Source organism: Octopus sinensis, unplaced genomic scaffold (assembly GCF_006345805.1).
Source record: "Octopus sinensis unplaced genomic scaffold, ASM634580v1 Contig14907, whole genome shotgun sequence".
Taxonomy (NCBI): domain Eukaryota; kingdom Metazoa; phylum Mollusca; class Cephalopoda; order Octopoda; family Octopodidae; genus Octopus; species Octopus sinensis.
Genome location: NW_021833434.1, coordinates 23726 through 41487, shown reverse-complemented (window position 1 = coordinate 41487; position 17762 = coordinate 23726). Strand labels below are relative to the sequence as shown.

General features: G+C 36.3%; 1 protein-coding gene across 1 annotated transcript in view; it reads right to left on the bottom strand.

Annotated features, from left to right (window-relative positions):
* Window positions 1-16249, bottom strand: part of LOC118761539 — a gene marked incomplete at its 5' end in the record, with an annotated part of 30850 nt that extends 14601 nt beyond the window's left edge. The window contains one exon of the mRNA XM_036499549.1: window positions 15929-16249. Coding sequence (XP_036355442.1) covers window positions 15929-16249 — 321 coding nt within the window. The remainder of the gene's footprint in view (window positions 1-15928) is intronic.
* Window positions 16250-17762: the final 1513 nt, after the last annotated feature.

The following is a 17762-nucleotide window of genomic DNA, read 5'->3' as shown; positions in this document are numbered from 1 at the left end:
ACAGGATGCAACCTTGCCGATATCTTAATCACTAACAACATGACAAAGTAAATATACCTTATTGACATCATTAGAGAAGGTTTAAAGAAAATGTATAATAATTTAAGTATACTAAACTAAAATTAAATCTTTATTTATTAAGCTAGGATCAATAAAGACTGATACCTGGTATTATCTAAAGGAATATTGATGTTATAGGGCATACTAATTCCATACTAAATTTTAAAACTAAGAAATATATTATAAGCTTTAGAAGATATTATTCTTACTCCATACATAATATTTATAGTTTCTTAGGGGTACTTAATTTGAAAGGCTACTTATATAAAGGCCTATATAAATATTAAGATCAGGAGGGCAGAACACTTTAAAATCATTAGGTAGGGTAGAACACCATAGAAAAGTACATAAAATAGCTTAATCACTAAAAATAATGATGAAGTATATACACAACTTAGTAACATCAATAGAGAAGATTTATAGAAAATGTATACAATTCAAGTATTTAAAACTAAAAATAGTTTATTTACTTATTCAGCTTTTATCTCTAAAGACTGTTACCCTGTATTAGCTAAAGTAATAATGTTGTAGGACATGCTCACTATATACTAATTTTGAGCAAAGAAGTTTCTAATAGGTTTTAAATTTCAAGATCAATAAAGTGCTACTTTCTAAAATATTTAAAGGTACAGGTGACACTATGTACATATGATACCCTAAGGTCTAATCAATTATTAATCAGGTTGCCCTTATCTTTTTGCTTAAAAATTTCATGTTTCCATAGAGAACAGCTCACACCCATATCTGCTATTTCCTTCAATTTCCAAATTTTACTGGATAATAACGTACAAATTGCTTTATACTTAAGTTTAAAGGATGACAGGTAGTTGTATAGACGCCGTTTCATATTAATCAAACAACTGATATATATAAAATCATTAGTTGTAGTTTTTATTGTACAGTTATATATCACGTTCTGGGTAAGATGTAAGCAGAAAGCGAATTGTACTTTAACATCCTCTCCAATCTGCATATCTAACCTCTCTTCCACTGAGGAAATTTTCAATAATCACGCACCATATTACACACAAGCACTTGCTGCTAGTGGCATTTTCCAACAAATAGAATACATCCATAACACCAAGCTCAAACAATATATATTTCAAATCACATCTCAAACACCCACCAACCATCATAACGACCAACCACACACACTCATTGATGGAACCCAGGAAGGTCTTACACCAAGGCAACCTAGATCCCACATACATACATTTAACACTAGGTCAAAAACTAAAACAACTAAAACAGCTAATAACAAAAGGCTTCACTGCCCACATACATTCTACAAAAGTATAGATAGCACTTCTTTATCTAAAAACTTTGATAGCACTACATCCAGACACTCTAAAATAAGTGGCAGATGCGCCATTCTGTGGTACATACCCCCATTCTCACTTAACTTTAAGAACTTAGCTGAATCCTTCTTTAAAATACTAGACTCTAACTTCCTTCAGAAACATAAATATCATTCTATCTTTATTAGATCCACTCTGAAACTATCTTATTCTGCCCCACCCAATTTTGAATCTATTGTAGCAGCCTCTAATAAGCACTTTACTATCAAAACTCACATAATTACAACTCTAGTCATAAGAACACTCAACATATACACAGCTCCAGCACAGATGCCCTTACATTAGACCACAACCACAACCCAACCCATCCTACTGACACTGCCCAGAACACCACCACAATTTCTACCACTCTTACAAATAGTACAATTAATAACAACAATAGTAATAATAACAATGACATTAATGATAATGTTAATAATACTAATAATCTAGAATCTTCGACCCCCTTCTCTAACCTCTCCTCTGATAATATTACCTCCTCCATTCCTGAACACATTCCCCAAAATTCACTTAATTGTACCTGCCATCCTGGAATCATCTGCCTGTTACAAACCCATTGCAGAAGATATAATGTAATTTATAAATGCACTGTCCTTAATATATTACACAACTCTACAGCCATATACATAGGATCAACCCAAAATTTTAAGCAGCGATATGCCGCTCACCTCCATTCTTTTAGATATGATAAACATAGTAAATCTACAGCACTCGCCAACCATATACATCATCTCAAAAATACAAATATACCCTACTGGATTCAGGGCATCCCTACAGAGGTCAACGCTCAACCAGCTAGCTTTGCCTGAAGGAGGCACTTCACATATTAAAGCACAACTATCCAACACTGCTAAATAAACATAATGAGGCACTAAGCACATGCAACCACCACTTTTTTCACACATTCAAATTCTTCCACAAATCCAAATGCCTAAATGACCATACAGCATATTTCCACAATACCCCTTAGGTAATCCCAATAACCTTATAAATGTGTGTATGTGTATGTATGTATGCAAGGTATATATACCTGCGTGTATAGGGGCGATAATACTTACAATTACATGTATGTATGGGTCTACATATACATATGAGTACGTGTTGTATGTGTAGGTGTTGATATGTATAAATATCTATATTAATATATGCATGTGTATACCTGTTTATATATATATATTCTTCTACTACTAAGCATAGACCAGTCCTCTAACCAACCTAACCTATATTCTCAAATTCTTCATTCCACCAATTTACTACTCTTACCCCCCTCTCTCAGCCCCTCACTTAGGCTCTATCACTACCTTCCTGACAATCCTTTACTCTTTACACTCCCATACCTATCTCTCTCTATCACCAATCAACCCCCATTCCTTCTATCTGACACTCTTTACACTTTACCCTATCATCTTTTTACACTCTCATATCTTTCTCCCTTTATCACCCCACCTCCCTATTCCTACTATCAATTTATCTTTTATATACTGACCACTAACCAGTATATTTTCCCCTCTTCATCTCTTTATTATCTCTCTCCCCACTTTTTTTTCTTTTTTCTTTTCTTTGTTCCTATCCTCCTGGTTTTGATTTGATGTTACAAATACATTACCAACTTTTAAGTCACTTTAAATAAAACCCTCAATTTAATAACAATGTGTACAAACTCTATACTTGGAGTGACCAACTTTAAATATTATTGGAACTTACTCACAAGGTACTGGACTCTTATATGTATACCATTCTGCCCAAATAATGGATCTACAGATGCAACATCCCTACATATCTCATGTCTATTTTCATTCCTCCACTCTTTGTTTCATATCTATGGCTTAACCATTTTCTTACACTGTCTTGCAGTGTTTCTACAGCTGGATGCCCTTCCTTATGCCAACAAGTCAGAGCATAGTGGGTGCTTTTTATGTACCACTGGCACAGGAGCCAGAGGAGCTGGCGTTGATCACAATTGGATGATGCTTTTTACATGCCACCAGTACAGAATTCAGTCAAAGCGGCACTGGCATTGTCCACGCCCGGATGGTGCTTTTTACATGCTACCAGCAAGGGGTTTACAACTACAATTTCCATTTGATCTAATTTTGATATTGCTGTTGATGTTTATGTACTTGACTCAATAGATCTCCTCAAGCATGGCATGTCACCCTACGATCCAAAGTACTTTTGAGTGGGCTGGTTATGCGACACTGGTGTAGGTTACAGCTGTGGACTCATTTTATTTGCTGGGTCTTCTCAGTTACAGCATACCTCCAAAGGTCTTGGTCTTTTGTCACTGCCTCTGTGAGGCCCAATGTTCAAACGTCATACTTCGCCACCTCATCTCATATCTTCCTGGGTCTACCTCTACCCCGGATTCCTTCCACTGTTTGGGAGTGGCACTTCTTCACGCAGCTCTCCTTGTCCATCTGTAGTACATGACCATACCAATGCAAACGTCTCTCTTGCATGCCATATCCAATACTTCTTATGTCTAACATATCTCTCAGGGAGCTTACACACTGTTATGTGTTCACACTGGCATTACACATCCAGTGGATCATGGTAGCTTCATTTCTTTCAAGCCTACACATGTCTTCAGCAGCCATGAAGTATGGCAGTTCGCACACATGCATCATACAATCTACCTTTCACTCTGAGTGAGAGACCCTTTGTCACCAGTAGGGGTAGAAGCTTTCTGAACTTTGCCCAGGCTATTCTTATTCTAGTGGCAACACTCTCTGAGCATCCACTCCCCACTACAGACTTGGTCACCTAGATAGTAGAAGCTATCAACTACTTCTAGTTTCTTCCCCTGGCATGTGATGGAATCTGATTTCTGAGCATCTGTGGTGTTGATTGCCCCTGTGCATCTGCTGCATGTGAAAGCTATCTTCCTGGTTAATCTCCCTTTCATGTTGCTGCACCGCATATGTGTCCATAGCTTAAACTGGGTACATCTTATGGGGTTTCTACCTAGACCTTTTCTATAGATCGAACAGGGCCACCTACCTGAAGGGGTGTGTGATGTGTTTGTTTTCCTTACTTACTAGAACTTTGGTCTTTGCAATGTTGACTCTAAGGCCCTTTGATTCTAAACCTTGCTTCCACACTTGAAGTTTCTTCTCTAATTCTGGTAGTGATTCTGCTATGAGGGCCAGGTCATCAGCATAGAGGAGTTCTCAGGGGCAACCTGTCTTGGATTCCTCTGTTATTGCCTGGAGGACGAGGATGAATAAGAGGGAGCTGAGGGCTGATTCTTGGTGAGCCCCCACTTCTAAACAGAATTCTTCACTATACTCATTTCCAATCCTAACCCTACTAACGGCATCTTTGTATAGGGCCTGTACATCCCTTAATAACCATTTGTCAATCCCCAGTTTCCACACTGCCCACCATATAAGGGATTGGGGGACCCTGTCAAAGGCTTTCTGCAAGTTCACAAAAGCCAAATATATCTTGGCTAGGTACTTCTCCTGCAGTTGCTGTACCTTGCTTCCACACTTGATGTTTCTTCTCTAGTTCTGGTAGTGATTCTGCTATCAGGACCAGGTCATCAGCATAGAGCAGTTCCCAGGGCAATCTGTCTTGAATTCCTCTGTTATTGTCTGGAGGACTATGATGAATAAGAGGGGGATGAGGGCTGATCCTTGGTGGACCCCCACTTCTACTCGGAATTCTTCACTATACTCATTTCCAATACTAACCCTACTCTGTATAGGGCCTGTATACCCCTTATTAACCATTTGTCAATCCCCAGTTTCCCCTTTGCCCACCAGATAAGGGATTGGGGGATCCTGTCAAAGACTTTCTCCAAGTCCACAAAAGCCAAATATATCTTGGATAGGTACTTCTCCTGCAGTTGCCATACCAGGAATATAGCATCAGTGGTGCTGCTTAGTTGGGTTATGACACTCACCGTGACCTTCATCACCTGATCCAGCAGTTTGATACGTCTGTAGTTATTTCTATCTAAAGCATCACCTTTACCTTTGTAGCAATTGACTATGATGCTGCTGTGCCAGTTATTAGGTATAACTCCATCATGAACCACCTGGTTTACAATACGGGTGACTAGGCCATAGCCTACACCACCAGACGTTTTAAGCATCTCAGTGGTGATTCCTGATCAGTCGGGGGCTTTTCCTAGCTTCATATCCTTAATTGCTTTATCTACTAGGGTGCTGTCTATTCAGATAGCTGGTCCCTCTGTTGGATCAACATTTAGCAGGCTCTCTTCCTCCCATTCATTCTCTACATTCAGCAGTTTTTCATAATGGCTCCTCCAAGCCTCTTTCTTTTCTGAATCATTAACAGCAAGTGCACCATCATCCATGCAGATACATTTCTGTCTTGTGACATCACAATTTTCCCTTACATACTGTCTTACAATCTGGAATACCTCAGTTCTTTGGTCGTCACGTCACTGGACATTGGAAAACTTCTTTTCTGCTTCGCCCTTGGCTATGTATACCTGGTACCCAGCTTCCCTTTTGGCTATTTGGTATGGTTCCCTGCAACCCACACCCTTCCAGGCTTTCCAGGCCTGTTTCTTTGCCCTGATGGCTTTGTCTACTGTATTATTTCCCCACCACAAAACTCTAGGTCTGGATGGGACTTTGCACCATCCTCAAACTTGGTCTGAGGCACTCAGTAAGCTGTCCCATAAGAATTTCCAGCTACCTTCTATGTTTGAGGACTGTAGTTCCTCCTCCCTCTCCTTAAACTTCTTAATGAGGATGTCTCTAGGTGAGATATATATATGTATATGTAAGTATTATATATCATCATTATCAACATCAACATTTAACATCTGTCTCCCATGTGTGCGATGGTTTGACAGGAGCTGGTAAGCCAGAGGACTGCACCAACCTCCATTGTCTGCTTTGGCATGGTTATTGCATGTGGATGACCTACCTAATACACCTTCTCCTTGACTTATGACAATCTGCACTTATAACCACAAAAAATAAATAAAATATAAAATCAATTTTTGGACTTTGGGCAGTTGTGCATACAATAACTATGGCAGCATCTGGTAATACAGGTCTCCCTCAAACCCAGGCATCCACTGCCTGCCACTGTCTCTCACTCAGTTGCAGAGATTGGATTGGAAGCACACAGAGCAGCAGAAGAAAAAGTGAGAAAGAAGAAGATGAACCAGAAAAGAAATTCACAGTGAAGTGTCTATTGATTCGTTTTCGCAATTGAATAAAACTCTTACCAGTTTCAAAGCAATGGATCCTAATGTCAACCGCTTTGCAAAGGTTGAATGTATCATTCAAGATACTTTGTATTGTTATCATAAGATATGAAAGGAAAAAAAAACTACTCCAACAAAGCTCACCATGTTCCTCAAAAAACCCTCTGTCTCAACCCAAGAACCTGACTGTGAAGATTAATATTGTATTTTCAATTGCACTTTTTTCACAGGAACAATTTTTTTATTGTATGTATGTGAAATTTCATTTATTTTAATTTTTACATTAATTTTAGATTGTATTTTTGTTTACAGTGCAATAAGGTATTTATGTATTTTTTACATTATATATAATAATTATAGATGAAATTTTTGTGTTTTATATTTTTGTAATGAAAATACTGCTGAAAAATATAAATTCACCATACAACCTGTCAGTCGGAATGGGACACATTCGTAAGTCGAGAAGAAAGTGTATATGCGTGTGTGAGTCTATCTGTGTGTATATATAAATATGAGTGTTATTTATTTATACATGTAGGAGTATCAAGGAAATAAAACAAGTTGAAAATACAGTGAGTGGCCATAAGAGATGCATTTACCCAGAATATAAACAGTACCTACTAGTTACCTTATGCCAACCAACACATATCAAACCAAATATACCATTTAACCTTGCTAGAACTTCACTCTCTTGTTTCCAATCTTGAAGTACAGTATAAAAAGCTCCAACAATTAAAACAGGCAGTACTTGAAAGACAATACCTGTCTAAGATAACAGGGAATTGAATAGAACATGTCAAAGCAATAGACATTGAAGATACACCCAAAACTCTACCTTTTATAACAATTATTACATCACAGACCACAAGAAACACTAAGACATTTAACGTTAAAAAGGCAAAAAACTATATACCAGTTCAGAACTACTTCCTATAAACAGTTGAAAAGTATGGTTCTAAATTCATAACTTGTACTAAACTTATTGAAGATACATAACATAAATTAAAATCAGCATATCTTTTTATTGTGAAAACAACTTCACTTGCTCATCAAATAATTTAACATATATCATCATATGTAATATATGCAGTGAAGATTACATTGGAAAAACCAAACTGAGTTTGAAAATGAGATTAATGATACACTAAGATTAATAATACAAATTTGAGATCCCAGGACTAGATACATCTCAAACAGTGAACAGTTGGACCTATATGCAACAATGAAATCCCACAAATTCCTAGTCTTTCCACTTTATCACTGTGCAGGTGATACCACAAAACAAACACAAATAAGTAAAGAAAATACTTTTATTTAAAAATTCAAACCATAGTTGAGTAGGCTACAAAAACATCAAAAATATACAATTTGCCACTCACTATAAATGCTTTTCATTTTTATATGAAGATCCCTGCTGATGGAAGTGAATATGGTCTTGTTTCTGTTAAGGACATTGCTGATGTAGGTATCACTTAGTATTCAAGCCAACATTACAAAGTCATCAATAAATGCTGATATCCAAGTTACACAGCCTATCCACTTCAACTTCCAATGAGTTTATTGTATTTACCTTTTTTATAGTTCTCTATCACCATTCAAATATTTTTCTTAAACATTACTGCATTTAAAATAAACTTCACCTCCTTATAAACTTCTGCCTCTCTTTTTAGGCAAGTTAGGCTACTGTCTTATTATAAGAATTGTCCACATTTTCAAGATTATACAAAGAACAAATGAGACACTAATACTTCACCTTAGATAATTAAGATAATAACTACTCATACAGCAACTAGACACAGCCCAAAATTCAGGTGTAACTTTTATTAAGCATAGCTATTGTTCTGATTGTCACATGACATATCTACTGCATTTAACTTTTGAAGTGGCGTTTACATATGGTCATCACATGACATTAATGTATAAATGTAGCAGAGAATTTACCACAGAAATCCCTTACCTCACTATGAGACCATTCTCATCCAATCAATCTGTACATTAACTGGTAGTGATCTGAGTCTCACTCTCTCTATAAAAACACATTTTAGAACAACAGCTAGAGGCAATACTGTAGCTGAACCAGCTCTATGTCCCTCAAATCTTATAATTTTGAAAATCATACAAATGTGGAAACTGTTAAGTGCATTAATATTAATATATCTTTCTATACACTCTCAATGCATTTTTAACATTTTTTTAATTTCCTTTATATAACTACTACTACTTATATGGATTAATAACTATTTTTTCTATACATATTCCCCACACAAGGAATGAAAATGTCATCAAAAACCAACCGAAACAAAAATAGACAGAGCAAAGATATTCTTAAATAACTGCAAAAGATATCTTCTAAACTTTCAATCCTGACTAAAAATATTGATCAATTTCAGAACTGTACCAAAGGAAACTGGGCAATAGGAGTGAACACCTAACAAGTGTAATATGTAGTACCTCTGAGTTGTAATGTATTAGCAATATGGGTAGGGATTCCTTTCTTCAACTTGTATATAGATAATAACGGATGCTGAACAGTCTGTAATCAAAAACTTCTACTGCGTAAGAATATATGAAATTTTTTATAACAAAAATAATTGCTAAATTGCTAGAGCCTCTTTCTCAATTTGGCTGAAATTTTTTCTGCTGGTATCAGAGAAAGTGAGGCATGACCCACAGTCTTCATGTTACTATATATTTATGTAGCATTATTGCCTCTGATACCATACTCAGAGGCATTTGAAGCTACAACTATCTCTGATACAGGATCGAAATGTACTAACAACAAATCAGATGTTAATATTTTCTTCATTTTGTTGAATGCCTTCTGACAATTTTCAGACCAATTCCACTTTTACATCTTTTTTTAGTAGATTATTTAGTGGAGCTCTTACCTTATATATCTTTGGTATATCACTTTGATGATAGTTTTCAAGTTCAGAAAAAGGTTTTAAGTAGATATAGTTGTCAAAGAGGGCATATTTTTAAATGCATCTGCTTTTGATGGATCTGGTTGATGACCATCTTTATCAATAATTTGCCCTAAACATTTGATTTTCGGTAGGAATTCACACTTGTCCTCACTCAAAGTGAAGCTGTAATCCCTTATTTTTTCCAACACATACTTTATGTGCTCTACATACAGGTCCCAAGGTTCACTTTTAATTACTATATTGTCCAGGCAGGTCATCACAAAGTTGCACTCTGCAAGCTTCGTATCCATCTCTAGTTGGAATATAGTTGGAGCAACTTTTATGTCAGAAGGAAATCCATTAAATTAATATAATCCCTTATGAGTGTTTATTGTTAATACTTTTGAACACTCCTAATCCACTTGTATCTGTAGGTATGCTTTGAAAAAACTTTCCCATCATTTGACTTAGCAAAAATTCCTTCTGGACCTGGTAACAATTAATTATGAGTGATCAAACACTTGTTTAACCCTGTTGAAAAATTAACACATACGTGGATTTTGCTTTCTTTTCTTTGACGTAAACTGTTGGTGATGCCCATTCAGCATGATCAATTTTTCCAATAATCTCAAGCTTTTCAAGTCTATTCAATTCCCCATCAACTTATTTCAATGCTGTGAAAGGTACAGTTTGTTTTGGTTTAAATACCGGAATAATGTCTTCTTTTACTTGAAACTTCACCTTTCTTTTGGTGCAAAGACCTAATTCATCAGGAAAAAACTTCAGGAAAAATCATTTTTAATTTTTATTTTAATTCCTCTGACACCTGATTTGTACTGGTGGAAAGACCATTCACATTTTTCAGGAAAAATATATGGAAAGGTCCCATAAGTTAAATAATTCCATTCAGTCTGTTCCAAATAAATTTGTCCTATTATTTAGTAGAAAAACTTTCAAGGTTTTTCCATGAAATGTAATATCACTTATCATTTCACCCTTGAAATGTAATTTTTTTTACTGAAACACCACATGCAATTTTTGAAGTTTCTTTCAATTTAGGTTTCCCAATTTTCTCCCTGTATCTGTATTAACTCTTTAGTGTTCAGATTAATCTGTCAAATGTAATGCTTATTTGTTCACGTTATTTTGAATTATTCAGGTTCAAGAGGGGTGTCCACAATAATTGCTTGTAACTTTGTTATTTTTTATATACAGATTTGAAATTTTGTCAGTGGGTGCTTATATACCAAAAGATTATAGTTATGTAATTTTAGCTGATCTAGTTGATTAACTTTGACTTTTATGAGCAAGTAAATTTAATTAACAGTAATAACATTATGGATAAACACTAAAACTGAAATTCTTAATGCATCTTACCTATATGATTTGTTGCGAAAATCATCCCCAATCTCAACCAGTAACAATTTTGCCACTTTTCAAGAAGAAGCACATTAATTTGAATTACATTTATAATTAGCATAAGATTTTATTCTTTTCCTGTATTTCATTCAAATATTCTTATCGAAAATCATCATCATCATCATTTCATGTCCGCTTTCCATGCTAACATGGGTTGGATGATTTGCTTGAGGTCTGGCAAACCAGATGGCTGCACCAGACTCCAGTCTGATCTGGCAGAGTTTCTACAGCTAGATGCCCTTCCTAACACCAACTACTCCAAGAGTGTAGTGGGTGCTTTTACGTGCCACCGGCACAGGGGCCAGGCTGGCAGTACTGGCAACGGCCATGCTTAATAGGCGCTTTTTATGTGCCACCTGCACAGGAGCCAGTCCAGCAGCACTGGCAACAACCTCGCTCGAATGTTTTTTCCCATGCCACCAGCACAAGTGCTAGTAAGGCAACGCAGGTAACAATCATGCTCCAATGATGTTTTTAACCTGCCATCGGCTCAGAGGCCAGATTGTTGCTCTGGCAACGATCTCACTCATATGGTACTCTTAGCGCCCCACTAACACAGATGTCAGTCTTCGAGTTTGATTTCGATTTTGACTTCACTTGCCTCAACAAGTCTTCGCAAGCAGAGTTTATGCCTCAACAAGTCTTCGCAAGCAGAGTTTAGTGTCCAATGAAGGAAAGGCATGCAAAAGTGGACTGGTTACACCCCTGGCATAGACCATAAGGTTATGGTCTCACTTGCGCTTGCTGAGTCTTCTCAAGCGCAGCATATTTCCAGAGGTCCCGGTCACTAGTCATTGCCTCGGTGAGGCCCAGTGTTTGAAGGTCATGCTTCACTACCTCATCCCAGGTCTTCCTGGGTCTACCTCTTCCACAGGTTCCCTCAACTGCTAGGGTGTGGCACTTTTTCACACAACTATCCACATCCATTCTCGCCACATGACCATACCAGCGCAGTTGTCTCTCTTGCACATCACATCTGATGCTTCTTAGGTCTAAACTTTCTCACAAGGCACTAACACGCTGTCGAGTATGCACACTGACATTACACATCCATCGGAGCATGCTGGCTTCATTCTTTGTGAGCTTACGCATGTCCTCAGCAGTCACGGCCCATGTTTTACTGCCATGTAGCTGATTGTACACATGTGTCGTACAGTCTACCTTTTATTCTGTGAGAGAGGCCCTTTGTCACCAGCAGAGGTAAGTGCTCTCTGAACTTTGCCCAGGCTATTCTTATTCTAGCAGCTACACTTTCAGTGCACCCTTCCCCGTTACTGACTAGGTCACCTAGGTAATGGAAGCTATCAACTACTAGTTATTCTCTCTGGGATGTGGTGGAAGTTGTTCTTTGCACATTTTCAGTTTTATTTATTGCTCCTGAGCATCTGCCACATACAAAACTATCCTCCCAGGTAGCCTTCCTTTGATATTGCTGCACCTCTTATGTGTCCATAGCTTACACTGGGTACATCTTATAGAGTTTCTACCTACGCCTTCTCTACAGATCAAGCAGAGCCATCTACTTCAAGGGATTTGTGGTTTGCCTGCCTTCCTACTTATTAGGACTTTGGTTTTAGCTAGGTTGACTCTAAGGCCCTTTGATTCTAATCCTTCTTTCCATACTTGAAACTTGTGCTCTAGTTCTGATAGTGACTCAGCAATTAGAGCAAGGTCATCAGCATAGAGGAGCTCCCAGGGGCATCCTGTCTTGAATTCCACCATTATTGTCTGGAGGACTATGATAAATAGGAGGGGGCTGAGGACTGAACCTTTATGGACCCCTACCTCTACCCTGAATTCTTCACTGTACTCGTTGCCAACCCTCACCTTTCTGACAGCGTTCATGTACATGGCTTGCATGGCTCTCACTAACCATTCAACTATCCCTAGTTTCCACATTGACCACCAGATAAGGGATTGGGGGACCCTGTCAAAGGCTTTCTCCATGTCAACGAAAGTCAGGTACAGGGGCTTATCTTTGGCTAGGTATTTCTCCTGCAGCTGTCTTACCAGAAATATAGCGTCAGTGGTGCTTTTCCCTGGCAAGAAACCAAACTGCATCTCATCTAGTACAAAACTCTTATACTAGTCAATATACCATTGGCTATGTACTCTTATACAATTTAATGAATACATTTACATAACAAAATGTATCTAATAAAGAAAGCTCATTAATAGGTGAGGCAAAGGTGAATATAGGTGTGTAACATAAATATGTATGAAAATAAATATGTATTTTGCACTTTCACATATTATTTCTAATAAAATGAAAAGAATACATGATAGTATTACTATCAAACAACAAAATATAGTAATGCCATGTTTCTATGGTGAAACTGTCCAAAGCACCCTTTACACAAGGGCACTTTGCAAAACAAACACATATATGAGGTCTCAAAGTGATATCCTTTTGGAGTTTTACTTATTTGCAGTGAACACAATCTGCAAACTTTTTCCCTACCATTCATTTTCTCCACTTTATGGAAGTCAATATTTTCTCTCAGTTAATTTTGTTTTTCTCCCAGTTCTGTGCTTTCTGGAAGAAAAGCCCTCCCATAACTGAGATGCAATGTCAACCCAAAATTTCAAATGGTTGTAGTCCTTTGGTGGTGAAGGTACCTTGTGGCTTTTTACATGATATATGAATTAACTATAGTTAGACATAATGCTGGAGATATATGGGTCACCATACCTTATATCAGGATTCCACTAGTTCCTCAGCTGAGTAAGCTTCTTGATACCAAACATAATGTTTATAGTAAAAAAAGCTCGCATTTCCACAGTATCAGTTGGCTGTCATAATGGATCGGGTCTTCCGCGAAAATAAATTATGCCTTGAACATTTGTTTCCTCCGCGACAGTTTCAAAAAAAATTTTTCAGTAAAAATAAAAATTAATAGATAGTCCAGTCATTGAGCATTGGGAGGTAGACTGTATTATGGACCAGTCTTTTCTGTGAAATCAGAAATTGTGGTTGATGTAGTAATCTTCAACCATGTTGCCATAATGTTTTCAATATCATTTATATCACTTTCATTATAAAAATTTTCCTCATCTGATGAAGATTCATAAATGTGAATATGATTTGTCTTCAGACAAATCATTGCTGTTTTCATTTGTGTTTTATACATCATCAAGAGTAAAATCTTTGAAGTTGGAATTGCTACTTGCTGATACCATATCATTAAAAACCAAGAAGTCTCAAAAATTTCACCATATTTTTACTTGAATAAAGGTGGGAAAGGCTTTATCTCGCATTATCTGAAAGCTACGAGAATTCAATAATATAATTTGTTTATCTTTTTAGTGATTTTGTAGAGAAATCAGATATGGCAGATTTGACTGGTTCAAACAAATAAAGAGGAATAATTTTCAGCCAGTAATGACCTGTTTAAACACTAAAGGCTTAATTATTGTGATATCACTGCCTGTATCCAATTGTAACATGATATTCACTTTATTCATTTTTATAAACTCGAATTTTCTTTTCTGAGCCTTGCTTAGGATTTCTGTTGACAATACCTTCTTGCCAGAATTTATTTCATTCAACCTTTAAACATTTTCGTTTCCTTTTACATTGTGAGCTTTTGTGACCTATTTTTCCACGCTCAAAGCATTTTAGATTTTTAAAAGAGCAGTTACATTTGAAATGTAAACCTCCATTCCTATAGCATGGATTGGGTCTTGACATTTGTTTCTTTTTTCTATTCATTCAGGTCAACATGAATGAATATGAGAGCAATCTTTTCTTTCAATTTTATCTGCGTCATCTCTTAAATTTATAATCCTCTGGCATTCTTCTGCTACAGTCTACAGAGTTAATTTTTGGTCTTGTTCTAATGTTGTTAATATTCAGAAATGGATATCTGCATCTTTGCTTGATCAAAAATTAGACATTTGAACATGTCAAGGGTTAATTCATTTAATTTGAATTTTTCATAATCTCTTAACAACCCTGGCATAGGTGACAAAATCTTCATCATCTTCTTTAACCAAATTTAAATACTACCAGTGAGTACAGAACAGGGAACTTCTTTCACTGAAATCTTTCAATAAAAAATTATTTCATCACAACAAATCTCACCTGGTTTCTTCGGCAGAATATAGCTACTATATTTTTCATGTTCAGCAGGGGATAACTTTCTTAAAAGTAGTAGTACTTTTTTCTCATCCATCCATACATTCTTCTTTGAACATTTCTTCATATCTTTGAGAATATACAGAGAAGGTGATCCAGTCTTCTGGATTATAACTGAATTCTCCAACTGAGTTTGCTATGCTCTCTGGCGAGTATGAACCTTAAGTATTTTTAAACTTCTTTAATTTTAATCCAAGCAACTGTTGGCTTTGCTGTTGTAGTTGCTGTTGTTGTTACTGTTGTAGTTGTTGTTAATGCTGATTTTGCATGGAGGCCAATAAGTCCTCCATGTTAAACAATTTTTTGTTTTGCACCAAAAGTTTTAATGTTCAATGCAAGCTTCGAATATCTCATCGCCATTTTTATAGCCTACTGCGTTGGATATATTTTCTGATTTGGGCGTAAAGTAAGGTCTTCGTATGATGTAGTACTACTGCTGCTAGATGAGGCTAAACACTTTCTATCAACTGCTCGAGTCAACTCGACAGTTCTTTATTTTATAGAAAAGTATCAGTCCATGTTTAATCATTAGGAAGTGGTCGGAATCCTTCCACAACATTATACATCTTACTCTAGAAACCAGAACTCAATGAAGTAGATGCTTTAGTAAATTTAGGCAAATTACAGAAATGACCACATATATTTTGGGATCAACTAGTTCATAATTGCTCAGAGATACGATATTACAACAACAAAAAAGTGAATTAAAACAAAAAATCTTTTCAAAACTGCTGAAGTTGTGTAATCTTCTCATTGTTGTAGTAAATATAAATCTAGAAATGAAGAAATATTTCACAAAAATATTTTGAACAAATCTATACTTTGTGCTTTATAGAGATAAAGAAGAAAAACTTACATTTTATATGCAAATCGAGTTCCTTTGAATGGTTACCAAATTCATTTTTACCCGGAAAATATGCAACACACTGTAATTTCTTAAAATTCTTATTAAGAGTTAATGTCAGTTCTGATGATAAAGTAGTCAGCTTTCCTGATTTGCTTGACTTGTTTGAAATATACTTTGTAGCATTTTTTTGTGTTCCATCATTCCTGGTAATCAACCAAAAGACTGAAAATTCAGGGTTGGTGTCTTTAATAAGGCATTCATAACTTTTGATCTGATTTTCCACAGGAACTGTGTTAGAAATACTCTTGATTGTGACTGATTTTGGTAAAACTGAAATAGGAAAAGTGATAAAAATTATATTGAGAAATGAATGGAATGTGTGTGTGTAGATTTTGAAAATATATATATGTATATTTATTTCTGCTGGATAAGAGAACTGTGATAATAGTAATCTCATGAATATTGTTTATATATTTTTAGTTAGATGAAAAATAAAACAGGCTATTGTATGTTTAAGAGTTCTGCCAAATGCAAGCTTTCTCTTCAGGTACATGATGCTGCTGTCCCCCATTCCAGGGTCTCACAGGCCCACACCTTCCACACCCTCAGAGTTGGGATACTTAATATTTTTGTTAATATCAATAATCAGGTGTTGCACAATACTCACTGTTTGATCTAACTTAGCAAACCATCATATATATGGACCAACTGGAATACACTCTTATGCTTTTTTTTCTTCGGATATGCAGATGACATTTTCAAGCTCAACTCTTTTCATGGTGAGACTGACAGAGTAATCTTGCCTTACAAAGTAGAAGCCAAGAAGATGTTCAGATAAACAACTTTGTTTTCCAACAGACTACACATCTAAAACCTCTTTTTACAGTGCAAATTATAATTACTTTATTATTTCATTATCTATGTATGTAAACATGGTTTAGTCTTCCACACCATAGGTTAGAAAAAACTAAAGATCCCGACATTCAATCCAATTCTCCTTCTCTTTCATGCTCATTTATTATTGTTATTCATTCATTTATCTAATTTTGTCACAGTTTGGCTGACCAAAACCTGTTGGTTATAACTCTAGTTAAAAATGCAAATGTCCAATTCTATCTTCTTCTTCTTATCATCATCAATCTTTCACACCAACAGCCAAAGTGTTTGTTGCTTCGCAGTGTTATTCACCTAGCAGTTTGTTATGATGGCAAGTTAAATCCATTCCATTTGATGAATTATATTACTCTAAATTCCAAAAATTCCATCTCGCCATGTTCTGTCTTCGCCCAGCCTAACTATGGACTCTCTCTCTCTCCCTCTCTCTCTCAGTTCCGTTAACCACTTGCTTCTCCCAACACGACATTACCTCCGCGCTCCTAACCCCACCCTATATAAAGTAGCTTCATTCAGATTCTGCTGCCTCACATTTTAATATCTTGCCACACAAAGTAGAACCCAAGAAAACGTTCAGATAAGCAACTCTGTTTTCCAACCTAAAACACATCTAAAACCCCTTTTTTTTAGTGCAAATTATAATTACTTTGTTATTTCATTATCTATCTATGTAAACACAGTTTCTTCTTCCATACCATCTGCTAGTGAAAACTTAAGATCCCTATGTTCAATGCAATTCTCTCTCTTTCTCTCTTCTTCTCTTTCATGCTCATTTATTATTGTTATTATTATGGAGATTTTAATGGGCATGTTGGGCGGGATTCAGGTATCGTCACTGGTGTACACAGGGGCCACGGTATTGGTTCCCGAAACAATGAGGGAACTAGGCTACTGGAGTTCTGTGATGCATGTAACCTTTTAATCTGCAACACTAACTTCAGCAAACCAG